At 37.9% G+C, this 14,444-nt stretch overlaps 1 protein-coding gene across 4 annotated transcripts in view; it reads left to right on the top strand.

Moving 5' to 3' along the window:
- epc1 (enhancer of polycomb homolog 1) overlaps positions 1-4,926 on the top strand; it is a 62,732-nt gene extending 57,806 nt beyond the window's left edge. For 2 of the 4 annotated variants that reach the window (XM_008112338.3, XM_062958070.1), the window contains exons 11-14: positions 667-785; positions 1,681-1,822; positions 1,943-2,306; positions 3,551-4,926. In XM_008112338.3, coding sequence (XP_008110545.1) covers positions 667-785; positions 1,681-1,822; positions 1,943-2,306; positions 3,551-3,623 — 698 coding nt within the window. In that variant the 3' untranslated portion in view covers positions 3,624-4,926. Of the gene's footprint in view, positions 1-666; positions 786-833; positions 953-1,680; positions 1,823-1,942; positions 2,307-3,550 lie in introns of those variants that run through there. The other 2 variants (XM_062958071.1, XR_009999859.1) reach the window with 2 other exon arrangements.
- The last annotated feature ends 9,518 nt before the right edge of the window (positions 4,927-14,444 follow it).

Raw genomic sequence — 14,444 nt, 5'->3', positions numbered from 1 at the left:
TACCTGATATAGAAGGGTCTAAAATATTTGTGCTCATATTTTGAATCTCTACCAAAATCAGAAATTGAAGATTAGATTAAAAGACTGAAATTAGCATGTAATTCTGATTCTTTATCTTGAATTCACATTAAAAGTTTGCAACATCAAGTTTTTCAATAAGGTAAATGAAATAAAAACATGATCCATTTCCCATGTTTAGAAGTCTACATTTGAAAACTAGGTTGTGTAGTCTAGTTTTTTTAGTATCATTACACCTTAGCTTGACCAATTCTGTTCTTGTTGACAGGATCTCAACCTCTTCCATGGGTTAATTGAAGGAAACAGAATTACTGTATTCTTACTAAATTAAATTCTTTAGATTAAATGTAGATACTATCTAAATTACAAGCAAGAAATAAATTAATTGGACAGATTTATGGTTACAAATTCTATTAGCAAAGGGATTATAATGTAGCAACTACTTGCTCTGCAAGCGCAAGCCAGTTTCTTTTTTTCCTTATACACACTATGCAAGTATGGCTATTATCAGCTCCCATTGGAATGAGAGCACTAAATAAATTTGCTGCACTTCACACCTGTACGGTGTTCTTTTTTTAGTGTAAGGAATAGACACAGAAGGTTTCCTTATTTTGATGTGGTATTCTCTTTATTTTATATTTTGTTCAGCATTTACCGCCGAACAATACCAGCAACATCAACAGCAACTGGCACTAATGCAGAAACAGCAGCTTGCACAAATTCATCAGCAGCAAGCAAATAGTAATTCTTCTGCGAACGCTTCACAGGTGAGGGAGTTGTCTGTATTATGATTTATCCCTCATTTTTTCCACCAGGGTTCATCTCTAATTGTCAACTGTTGCCATAGCACCTTGCAACTAACCAACAGGAAAGTGGCTTTCGCTCGAATCTACATCTTAGCCATACTCTAAAGTGTTTAGAAGGGATGCTACAGGTGAGTATAGTAGGCATTGCCTCTGCTCCCTCCTAACAGAAAAGAGGTGGCTTAGTTATATGTGTCATAAAGAGCTTCAGATAACATATGTAATCTAGACTTGCATGTTTTCTTTGTTTGGTGTGTGTATTTTTCCCATTTGAAATTCATAGCTCTTAACTATTGCGAAATGCCAGTGACCTTTTCAACATGCCCTGGTCTTTAAAGATTAATATGTTAACATTGATTTTAATACTATTAATAAGAATAGGGATCACTTCTAGGATTTCTTGTGCTTGACTTTCTGAATGTCTTGTTTCATTTTGTTTTTTAATAACTGTCTTAAGATCAGGGGATGGTTGTGGATTGATGCTACAGTACAAAGGCCTGGCTTTATCACTTCTGCAAATATCAGAAGTGATAAAGCTTGGTCTGGCCACTAAAGTTTTTGCGTTTAAGGTTTGGATAACAGCTTTTGATACATTGTCCCCAAGATCAAGGAAATACCCTTTCTGTGGAGCCCAAGATTTTTGATATTGGTGGTGTTGTTTCTGCAATGAAGTAAAAATAATGGTTTAATTTTGTCTTTGAAATTGGCAATTTTTATTTTTGTCTAATTATATTCAAACTTTGTGACCTTACCATTATTTTAGTAGTGTATTCGTTCCACTAGTTTGATTTTACACAAATATTTGGGTTACAGTTCAGCATTATTTTTTTTGGTTACTTTTCCTTTTCTTTCGTTAAAGGGTTTTATTTCCAAGACATTGGATTCTGTTAGTGCTCAATTCGCTGCTTCAGCACTAGTTACATCAGAACAGCTCATGGGATTCAAAATGAAGGATGATGTGGTGCTTGGAATTGGGGTGAATGGCATCCTTCAAGCCTCAGGTGAGAAAGGATAAAGATTGGGTTGCATGTTATGTTCCAAGTCAAAGCGTTTGCATTGGTATATGGGCATGGACATTTTTTTAAAAAAGATGTCAATTATGTTTTGTTTCCTCTTCACAGGAGTATATAAGGGCTTACACCTCAGCAGTAGTACGCCTACAGCACTTGTACATACAAGCTCCTCATCAACGGCAGGTTCCACCTTGTTACAGCCTTCAAATATAACACAGACTTCAAGTTCCCACAGTGCACTGAGTCACCAAGTAACTGCTGCCAATTCTGCAACAACTCAGGTTCTGTTTGGGAACAACATCCGATTAACTGTACCTTCATCTGTTGCCACTGCAAATTCGATTACTACGCTCAATGCACGACACATACCTAGGACTTTAAGTGCTGTTCCATCATCTGCCTTAAAGCTGGCTGCAGCAAACTGTCAGGTGCCCAAGGTGCCAGCTTCATCCTCCGTGGACGCAGTACCAAGGTAAGCCTTTGTGATGGAAATCCAGTGGGTCCAGAGACTTCTCCTAACAGCTGAAAAATAATCCTGTCATAAAGAGGACAAATCTTTGACGATTTTCATGATAATCCAAATATCTAATTCTTCAGATGTATTTGGACTTCCAAGTACACTTTGGTTACTGCTTATATAAAATTTGAATTAGAAAGTCCACAATGTGGGGTCTCATGAGTTTCCTTCTGAATTTTGAAACCTTTATTCGCCAGTACCATTCAGATGGACAAGATCCACTTCTGAATAAATGGCAACACTTTGAGGAACTTTGTTAGGTTTGCACAAAAACACAAAAGCTTGCAGATCCTTGCAGTGTCATATTCTGCTTTTGGAATTACTGGTTTTTTAAAGAAATTATGTTTTATTTATTTACTTTATTTGTACCCTGCCATTCTTCCCAATTGGTTGGCCTTCTGTGCTTGTGGAGAGTAATCAGTGGTCAAATGTTGGAATCTTTCCCCATCATTTTGGCAGGAGTTGCTAAAAGGACTCACTTGTATACAGCTATCTTAAATATTTTCCTGGCAGCATTTTATTGTGTCCCTTGAGATGTTTACAGGCAGCTTCTCAGTATGAATCTAGACAATGAGATCAATTTTTAACATCTTTTCTTCCAGCCATCATATTTCCTACACAATTCCGTACCCCCTCCAGCTTGGTTGTTGAGGTTTCCTCCCTATGTCATGCCGTATTTGATCCCCTTTGAGCCTAATTGAGCTTTTTATAAGGTTTTTCTCCTTTAAGTTTTAAAATTTTGTAGTCACTCTCAGGCTCTGACAGTCCCTGTCAAAGAAATAATTAATATTCAAATAGGTCTTTGTCATTTAAACTAGGTTGTTGTTGACAGGAATTTTAACTACTTTATATTGCTTATCTATTTGATCTTTTTTGTTACTATATGTTATATTATTTATGGTATTTTAGACTGATTTTTCAGTATTACTTTTATGTGTGTATTGTATTAACTGTCTTGAGTATCATTTTGGCATATTTTTAATAAAATTTTAAAAACCATCAGATCTTATATTTGTGTATGGACCTTTTGTCTACATTTGCACGTGAAGCAGAAATGGGAGATTATATGATTAAAGCAAATTGATACTGTAAAGATAGAAGCAGTGTTTTTAATGGGGCTTTTCACAGATTGATTTGGTTCTTTTGTCCTACTTTGATATTAACTGCCCCCCCCCCCCCTTTCCTTCTTATTTCCACAGGGAAAACCATGAAACAGAAAAGCCAGCACTGAACAATATAGCAGACAATACAGTAGCAATGGAGGTGACGTAGTTTCTATAGTAATGGAACTGCAGCCTTTGGGAACTTGTTTAGGTGCTATGCATCAGTAGCAATTTGAATGCAAGGGATGGTGAAATGCAGCCTATTGCGTTTCCATGGCAGCTGTGGGGACTTGACAGCAATGCACATCTCTCATGCTTTGGTTTTTCTTTTCTTACTGTTAATAGGAAAGGAATCAACACCTGTAAATTAAGACTACAGCAATTATCTGTACAGTACTGCATATTTGTAATACCCTTGTATATACGTTACTTGAATACAGAACCGTTCATTTGTGATGCTTTGCACTTGGGGCTGGGGAGGGGAGGGGCGGGAGGGACAATTGCAACAAAGTAAGAGTGTGAGAAGGTGAGATTGTATAGAGATGAAGTGTCATCACATCATGTGCATGGTGCGGAACCTGCTGTTTTATCTATTTATTGTGCCGTGTTTACAGTTTTTTGTACACTGTACCTTCATTGGTTCCTGTGCTGTAGTAAATGTGTTAGGTAGCTGTGGACTCCTTGGTATTTTGTAAATGGTATTAACATAACTTGGTTCCCCCTCTGGGTCCTTGAGTTTTCTGTGTATCATGTGAAAAATGGTGACATACATACAGAATTTTTTTAAAAGGCATCAATTTAAAAATGGGGAATGTACTATTCAATGGGATCTTCCTGTTCTTAATATCATAAGGCAAGTAACAAGCTAAAAATGAAGTCTCATGGATTCTACCAACTGACTAGCTCACAAACGTGAGCAGTTTCTGGTACTTAAAGCACTAAAAGTTATGTTGCTGCTCTTCATACAGCCCCCTCTGTTGTCCCATTTCCTTGCGCACCAAAAAAAGAAAGTGGTGTCGAATCAAGTATGCAAATGGAGTCCTTACAACTGGAGTTTTTATGTTGTCTTGCCCTTCTTTTTGATCACAAATTATATTTTTTTATTGTATAATTGTTAAAAGACTTCATTCTTTACTTGTTCTTAAGAAAAAGGCTATAAGGGAGAAAGAAATGCAGTAATTGCTGTACGTGTATCATCATTCCAGTTTCTGAAAACAGCCAGCTTTTTTTCCGTTTAAGATTCTCCAGAAGGCTGCGAGGCCAGAACCACAACTGTCGGGTGCCTTCCTTTGGAAATATTTGCCCTCTCTTCTGTGAAGAGACTGGTACTTAAGACTCTACTACTTGTGCTTTGTCAGTACCGAAGCCTGAATGCCCACTCCAATGGCGTACATTATCCTTAAGGTTTTTAATCCCACCTGGAAAATTGTGATAGAACACTCACAAAATAAACCCAGGGCATTACATGTTGACAGACAAGCGTGTCGTGTGTTTTATACCCCATTTTATTCACTTATTCAATTGGTGACCATCCCATCCACTTGGTCTCAAGGTCTGCAGAGTAATTCAGCACTATACTGCTCTGTTTACAATTAAAACAATAAACAGTTGGATCAAACAATTTAAAATCATCAGATAACACTACCTCTTGTCCTGCTACCATGCTTCATTTCTTCAGGGCCATTAAATCAGGCCACCAATCATCAAAGGAAGTAAAATGTCCCAAATGTGTTCTGACTTCACTTTTACAAAGGTAAAAAAAAACAGAAGCCTTAAGTGTTGGGGAAGAAAGATTCCTGGTTTGAGTGGCATTTTATATATTTCTAAATGCATCATTTAGAAAAACAAATTCTACAAACAGAATAAAGTTAGATAACTATTTTAAACACTATTTAGCTAAAACATGCCATTAGTTGTGTAATCAAAATGACAGCACTTGGGAGGAGGAGGAGGTGGACATGTTTGGGGAAAATTTGAGGTTTGAAGAATAAAATTTTAGAAAACGGAAATACCATCCACAAATTTAACATATGCTCTGCATGGGCAGTGTACATGGAATAAAGGCAGAAAGAGTGGAAGTGGGATGAAGAATCTTTTAAATCTGAACATTGATATTCTAAGCTTTAGCATTTTATTGCAACTCTGACTTGTCCTTACTTGGACCAGCCATGGGAAGTGATCTGTCCCTTGCATGTTTTGTCAGTTAATTGGGGTCAAACTCCCTCAAAAAAGTAACTTCTGCTCTTTTGCAGGGTGAGGAGATACTTCCATCATGTACAATTACTAACATACATTAATCAAACAGCCTAACAAGGACTTATCAGTGCTTTCAAAGGCAGAATTACAGATTGTCAAGAGTTGGTTGGAAAGGCTCAATAGGAGAGAGAACTGACCTGCTTAAGTTCTTAGCTCATAGTTTTGTGGAGAATGTAGGCACTATATATGGCAAGTATGGGCAACTACGGAAGGTTCATTAAATGAGTATTCCATTTTCCCCTTCCTACACCAGCTGCACCTAGTTTTTGGAAAATACAACTTTGCTCTCCCCAAGTAGCATTAAATACAAATCATGCTCTCGGGTTCAGAAAAAGGCAATGGCAATAAACAAATTTTGCCAAGAACATCCTATGAGAGGCATACTGTAAACTGCATCTTGAAGGTACACAACAATAACAGGCACACAACAATAACAGTAATATTTGAATTAACAATGTTCAACTTAACATGTTTCAACTCAAAAGTCACTTTCCAAACTTTCCACTCAGCATATGATGTTCACGAAAGAACTCTTCAGCAACAAAAAGATTTGGAAAGCTGGAAGTAATAATGCCAGGTCCTAAGATTTCTCAACATTGGTGGGATGGTGAATCTGGGTTTAGTTCAAACTTCAAATGAGCCATCGGATGATGGGCAGGATTAAACTCTTGCAAATTCACCTGCCATTGAAATGGAATGTTCTTAATGGACTACCCACTAAAGAGTGAGAAGTGCTCTCTGTACACTTCAGTAAGAATTACCAGAATATTTGCAAAATGAATTACTAGAAAGGCAGTCGGAAGCAAAGCTGTAAATACAGTCTGTAGCACAAGAGGGAAAAGGTATGTGTTGTGGTTCCATTACAGACAAGTGAGACTTCATTCTACATTTTAGCCTAAAATTCAATGAGTCCTGAGAATGTATGCACTTGTTTGCACCCAGTAACTTCCAGACAAATCCAACTCTTTTGAAAATGGCAATTGACCATCTGGCCCCTCAGATAGCAGAACGCTGGAGGACCTTTTACTTAGTAGGAAACATTCTGGCTAGTGCTGACATTGGAAACAGCACCATACATATTTGAACTGTAAAGTATGCTAACCCTTGGGATAAAAAGTTAATCAATATGCTCACATTAAGTCATTTCATACATTGCACTGTGACAAAACCTATAGATTTGGCATCTGGTATCAGTAACACAAATTCTTCCATCTTAGAGACACTATGCAACTCAGGAGGGTAGTGTCTGTCACTGTGCCAACTAACATGGAATTTGTGAGATTTGTTCCTTTCCAAATGTAGAACAAAATGAAAACAATACAAGGAAAATGAATAGCAGAGAAGTAGATTTTATGTCATTTTAGTGACAGTTTGACAGCAAGCACTTTCTGCCGTTCTATTTTGCTAGCCTCATTAACCAGTCAATTGTTTTCATAGACAGCAAATCCATACATTGCAAAACCACAGCAGAACAGTTGCCTTTTTCTTTGTAGTCCCTCTTGTCCACAGATTTGCTTTTTCTGCAATAGGTATTCTGTTCACACATGGCAAGTATTGCTAATTAAGTAAACTTGAACAGATGATAAACTGGTGTCTTTTTCCTGTGGCTATAGAAAATTCAGTAAACAAGGTCAGCCTTTCCTAATTGCAATTACCCATGAAGACACGGCATTTAATCACACTAATCGTAGCAATTTGGTTCTGTTTGCTATAAACACTTTCTTACCCAGCTAACATAGCTGTGAAATTATCCCCTAGCAAAACTAACAATAATCAAACAGGTGGAAATTGCAGCTGTGTTTTGCATGTCGCCATTATAATGCAGGTTTTCCCACTGTGTGCCAAAGAAAACAGTATCAAAAGAACTACTTTGGCATACATTTACATTTGCTATAAATCAGTGTGCTTAACAGCGATTTATCAGATTGCATAATCTTTTCAGTTTGTTCTTGATATCAAGCCTCTGGGCACACAACTAATTGAGAGTTTACAATGGCTTGTGGCCAATGGACGTATCAACTGGCAATAGCATTTGCTTAATATTTTCCTCTCTTTTTTTTGTTTTGTTTATTTTTATGGAATCTATTGGTATGCTTCCGTATGAACTTTAAATGAGCTATCCAAGAACCTGAACATGTTTTGAGGCCATCACATGACTTTTTTCAAATTCTATCTTAAATCCAGAGTAGATGCATTGCCCCACTCCAGTGGAGTCAGTTCCCATTGCTTTGACCTTGTGAATGCTGGTGCCATTATACCTCTGCAATGAAGCAGATGGGATGAATAGTCTGGTGGTAAATGATTCTGCAAATGATATATGGAGGGAAAGCATTCCAGCCCTTTAATAGATGGAATGTAACATTCCCTCGCAGACAATGATAGAAGGAAAATGAATTCCTATGGATTATGTAGCACAGAAGTGAACAAAGAAAAAGAAAATGTCCGTCAGTACCGCCCACAGTTATGATAACTGCTCAAACAAGGGAAAATTCACTCTCCCAGTCCATTCCTAGTTTTCATATGTCATTAAATACAAAGCATCCCTTTCTATGGCACTAGAAAGTTGTTAACATTTGGCCATAGTGTTAACAAGGATTCCACAACTCATCAGCCTGTTGTCACAGGCAAAATGAAACAATATCGGTACCCATCTGACTTTCAGGCTCAGTGATTTCATTGTCAGGAGGTATGCGAGATAACAGAAGGAGGTACAAGGAGTCATTGCTTGAACGACTTGAGGATGACTTGTGCCGATTTTGCAAATCTTTTGTACAAAGCTAATTTATTTTATGTCAGATCTGAGAATCAGACCAGAAGTAGCACTTGGAAATTGTCTTCCTTTCCAGGGATAAGAGGTTTCCGTGATCAGTTGGTTTGTTTATCAAGTGGAAGCATCGCAGGGGCTGCTTTGGAGCATTTTTTATCTTCTCGTTTCCATGGCACTTGGGGGAAAAAACGCATTGTTGAATTACAAAGAGCTTGATCCTCCTTTTCTTCATTCTCAGTGACTGAAACTATGTGAGTTTTTCAATTTCTTGTCTTAAAGTACATGGTGGGTGTAGAGTCATGAAAGGAAAGAGAAAGAGGTATATGCTAACCGTTCAAAGAAAAGGGATGTGTAGAGATGTGTTAAAATTTAATTCCACCTTTTAAAAATAAAAACAATCCAAAATTTGCTACTTTCTTCATAAATATGAAAGAACATACTTCTATCCAGAAAGAGGATTTTGAAGTATGTTCTTCCATATTTATGAAGAAAGTAGCAAATTTTGGATTGTTTTTATTTTAAAACCTGGGTTTGAATTTGTAGAGGTTCAGCTATTGCTGTGATGTTGGATAAGGATTAAAAGAGCCTTGTGTTTAACAGTGACATGACAAGCAGGCACACAATGCAATGCTGTGGTGGATTCATCCAATTCAGATGGTTTTAGCCAACATTAAAGGTTGAGAATTTGATTTGGAAGAGTGAATGAGATTTGCTTGGGAGAATTTACGAATGTAGTAAGCATTAACTCCTCTTCATCATTCTGGCTAGTATTTCTTTGTTTTATTTAGAGTATTTCTACCCTGCCCTTGATGCAGAAAGACTCCCGGGGTGACTTTGTTATTGTTGCTATGCACATTCAAGTCCTTCCCTGGCATATGGTGACTCTTGTTTATTCGTTCAGTTGCTTTCAACTCTTTGTGACCCCATGGACCAGCTCATGCCAGAGCTCCGATGGTGGCCACCCCCAGCTCCTTCAAGGTCAAGTCAGTCACTTCAAGGATAACACACATCCATCTTTCCCTTGGTCAGCCCCTCTTCCCTTTTCTTTCCATTTCCTTCAGCATCATTCTCTTCTCTAAGCTATCCTGTCTTCTCATTATGTGACCAAAGTACTTTCATCTTTGACTGTAGTATCCTTCCCTCCAGTGAGCAATCAGGCTTTATTTTCTGGAGTATGGACTAGTTTGAATTTCCCGTGGTCCAAGGCAATCTCAGAATATTCCTCCAACACCACAGTTCAAATGTGTCTATCAGCCTTCCTTATAGTCCAGTTCTTGCATCCATAGATTACTACAGGGAACACCATTGCTTTAACTATGTGGACTTCCATTGCCAGTGTGATGTCTCTACTCTTCACTACTTTATCAAGATTGGTCATTGCTCTCCTCCCAAGAAGTAAACATCTTCTGATTTCCTGGCTGTGGTCTGCATCTGCAGTAATCTTTGTGCCTAGAAATATAAGGTCTGTCACTGCCTCCACATTTTCTCCCTCTATTTGCCAGTTATCAATCAGTCTGGTTGCCATAATCTTGGTTTTCTTGATGTTTAACTGCAACCCAGCTTTTGCACTTTCTTCTTTCACCTTGGTTATAAGGCTCCTCAGCTCCTGTTTGCTTTCAGCCATCAAAGTTGTATCATCTTCCAGAAATTTTTACTCCAGCCTTGGATTCATTAAGCCTTGCATATCACATGATATGTTCTGCATACAAGTTGAATAGGTAGGGTGAGAATATACAGCCCTGCCATACTCCTTCCCCAATCTTGAACCAGTCTGTTGTTCCATGGTCTGTTCTTACTTGGCCGTTATACAGATTCCTCAGGAGACAGACAAGGTGACTTGGTATCCCCATAACACCAAGAACTTGCCACAATTTATTATGATTCACACAGTCAAAGGCTTTAGAATAGTCAGTAAAAGAGAAATAGATGTTTTTCTGAAATCCCCTGCCTTCCTCCATTATCCATCAGATAATGGCAATTTGGCCTCTCGTTCCTGTCTTTTCTAAACCCAGCTGGTATATCTGGCAACTCTCGCTCCATGTATTGCTGGAGTCTACCTTGCAAGATCTTGAGCATTACCTTAACTGGCATGTGAAATAAGTACCACTGTGTGAAAGTTTGAGCATTCATTAGCATTTCCCGTTTTTGGTATGGGTTAGGTTTAGGGTTAACAGTTAACATTTTAACTGTTACGGCACAATGCTATGAGATCACAGAAGATGTAGTTTTACAAGGTCTTTAGCCTTCTCTTCCAGAATGCTGGTGCCTAAATAAATTACAAATTCCATGGTTCCAAGGCATTGGGCCATAGCACTTACAGTGCTGTCAGACTGCATTCTATAGTGCAGATTCATCTTTAGTTTGAAAACAAATTCTTTGCATATAGGTTCTGCATCTATTTCCAACTACATCTGGTACTTTTTAAAACTGGGAAGGAATTCTGCCTCCGTTCTCAGTGTAATGCTCAAGGGGCAAGGCTCTTGCTACTCCTGTCACTGGGATAGCATTTTACTGTTGGTGGTTAAATCAGAAGTGAGATTCCTAAAACCCCCCAAGACGTTGTTTGGATTGCAACTCTTAAGGAGCTCTAAGCAGAGTATCAACCCGATAAAGAATGTTGAAAATCATAAACCAAAAACATAAACCAAGCGTTGGAAGGGACTACATGGATCATCCAGTACAATCCCCTGCCATGCAGGAGAAGTTCAATCAAAGCATACCTGACAGATGGCCATTCAGCCATTGAAAAGCCTCAAAAGAAGGACTTCCACCACACCCCGAGACAGTGAGTTCCACTGCTGATTTCCACCTGTGTGTAATATTGCTTATTTTGACAAAGTCACTGAAATTACAGTCTATTAGCTCTTGGTGTATGGAAACATCATTGCCATTTTTTAAAAAAGAGGGAATTGTTAAAATACAAATCTGGAAAACTGCTAGGAATTCATGTGTATAATAATAATATTATATTTTATGAAATATTTCAAGAACTCCTGTAGCGCTATGGTTACAAGTCATCTCCTACTACCTTCTTACTTTTCCTGAATACACTCCCTTAAGAAACATTTTAGGAAACAAATCTAAAGACACAAAACCCTGCCATCTTGTGGCAACAGAGCACACTACCGTTTGCAAGAAGTTACCATCAATTAGCCATTGACAGGCAGGCATAGTATTATTCTTAATTTTTACTTTTTTGAACATTTAATTGTGTAACATATCCAGCTCAGTGTCTACTTTTCATTAATGGTTTGGACACCCACCATAAACATCCTGGACAATCTTCAGTAAATGGTAGTTATAGTATTCCTAGACTTCTGATCAAATAAAAAGGCAAAAAAATCAAATGAATTAAAAATTAAAACCCTCAAATGCTTTAAAGCTTAAGGTTTGAGATAATTAAAATGCCAAAAAGGAGACCAGTGTTGATGTGGGAACAACCAGAACTATCCCAGTTCAGAGAAATGTAAGAGAGTTTACAATATGAAATTGCACCTTTTCTTGCTCAGTGTTGTTCATTGTGTGCAGAAGAATGGTCCAAAAGTTTTGTTGTCTGTCTAAATGTCTAGTTTCTTTTTACTCTTTATGCCATCTTTTCTCTTGGCCCAATGGTTGCTAGCTTTCTGTAAGTGTAAGACAATGTTGCCAGACTTTGACTTAATCTATCACTTAATTTCGGGGCTGCCAGTTTCCAAACCAATATGTATTTAATTTCACCATTAGAAGGAATTTTTTATAATGGTTCACAAAATTTTCTTACAAAACTCTTTGTTGCCGTTGGAGTGTTGACATTTAAACTAGTACAACTGCAGCACTCTAAGGCTTTTGAAGAAAGGTCATTATAAAGACATATATAGTTATTTTAAAAAAAACATATTTATTAACAGTTGAAAGAATTTAGTCCAAGTAAAAATAAATGGCATGATGTTCCTCCCTTCTCGGTGTTAATTTGGGAAGATGTTTTGATCTGCATTATCACAGAGGGAAAAACTTTAAATAGTGCATCATGCCCCTGCTTCTGAAATACACTACAGATGTTGGATGCATTCACAACACAAACATTTAACATTTATGATTTGTTAATTTGGTCATGGGGACTTCGGTGAATTACAATTTGGACCCTAGCCTCTCTATAGTAAAGGTAAAGGTTTTCCCCAGAGTCTAGTCATGTCCGACTCTGGGGTTGGTGCTCATCTCCATTTATAAGTCAAAGAGCCGCCGTTGTCCGTAGACACCTCCAAGGTCATGTGGCCAGCATGACTGCATGGAGTGCTGTTACCTTTCTGCTGGAGCGGTACCTATTGATCTCACATTTACATGTTTTTGAACTGCTAGTTTAGCTGGAGCTGACAGTGGGAACTCACTCTGCTCCCCGGATTCAAAACGCCGACCTTTCGGTCAGCAAGTTCAGCAGCTCAGCGGTTTTATTTACTGCGCCACTGGGGGCTATATAGCTCAAGGTAATGACCAGCAATAAAATACTATCATCCCTAGTCTACAGAACAAGCTTTATTATACTATTTTTAGTATTCTCTGGTTGTAAGTCTTGAGGATCATGATGCAGATTTTGAATTACAATGCCTATTTTGCAAATCTGTTGTTGTCCTTATTTTGCTTTTCAAAGATCTAGCTTTACTAGTATAATGACAATATTGGTTTGCTTTCCTCCTTATTTTCCTTTGAACTAGAGTTTCTCGGGCTATTTTGATATCGGTTTCCCAATATGTCAGGAATGGATACCATAGTTGTGCCCAATGTCTACAATTGATCCTGGTGGGTTTTTTCCTGGAAATTCACAAGGGACTTATAAGAATCCATGGACAACCACTTTAATCAGTGTGGCTTTAAAAGATTTTACATTTTGATCTAACTCAGGTGACATTAAAGATATATCTGTAAGGGACTGCATATCACTCTTGAAACATAAACCCTATTAAGATGCAACCAGCTGATCTAACAACTGGGAGACTGACAAGCATGGCCAAGAAGTGAATAATGCTCAGACATAGGGTTAGATGGCTGATCATGGAAGAGACGCAGCCATCCCACATTCTAGAAGTGCCATTCTAGATATATCTATCATTGTTTGAATTTATGGAGTTTATTTCTGTGATGTCACTATTATTGCCAGAGTCTATTTCCATGTCTGGATTTGTAACTGAACAGAAAACAGTTACAGATCCATATATCTGAAGCAAGATTTTGTTTTTGAAAATAACATTTTTAAAGTTATGTTCTTTTGATATTATAGATTCAGGCATTTTTGAAATAACAATGTTTAATGAAAGTTATTTGCTCAAAAAAAGAATGTGTACTAGATTACTCAGCTTGATTTGTTTATGATTCATACATTCATAAATGGCAAATGGTTAAGAGGGTGTGGTGGGAAACTACCGCTTGAAATGAGTACCACTAAGCACTCTCTCTGGCATTTGTGGTGCGGCTCTTGAATCCCACACTGTTTCCACAGATGCCATTGTGATGTCAGTCAACCAACAAATGCGTCTTGCAGTGCTGTATTTAAGGGAAAGCTGTCCACTTTCATTCTGGGCATTTCAGTTGATATGCTGTCAGCCAGCCCCAACTCCAGCTGCTAAGAGAGAAATTAGTTCTGGCAGATATGTCATTTCTGATCCTAAATAATTCACATACAAAACATATCTGAGATGTTGAACTTCATGTTTTCTGACTGCATTCAAAACTATCAGGACAACTGATGACTGGGGTCTTAGAGTTCTCTCATTCAAAGTCAAAGTCAACTCTATGACAACAATAATTCACACTGAAACCCAAAGGTCTCCTCTCCAGCAGTGCAACCATTGGTGTTCTTCAAGGAAGTCCTTATAGACACATCCCAAAGGAAAGTCAGCAGTGGATACAGCTGTTGTTGATCCATAACATCAAATCAGCTTTAATTTCTACCACACATTGGTTTTAGATTAAATCAAAGTATAAATTCTGCTGCGA

This window comes from Anolis carolinensis, chromosome 6, assembly GCF_035594765.1.
Source record: "Anolis carolinensis isolate JA03-04 chromosome 6, rAnoCar3.1.pri, whole genome shotgun sequence".
NCBI classification, from domain to species: domain Eukaryota; kingdom Metazoa; phylum Chordata; class Lepidosauria; order Squamata; family Dactyloidae; genus Anolis; species Anolis carolinensis.
Note: the sequence above shows the minus strand (reverse complement) of the source record. Positions and strands in the feature narration are given on the sequence as shown.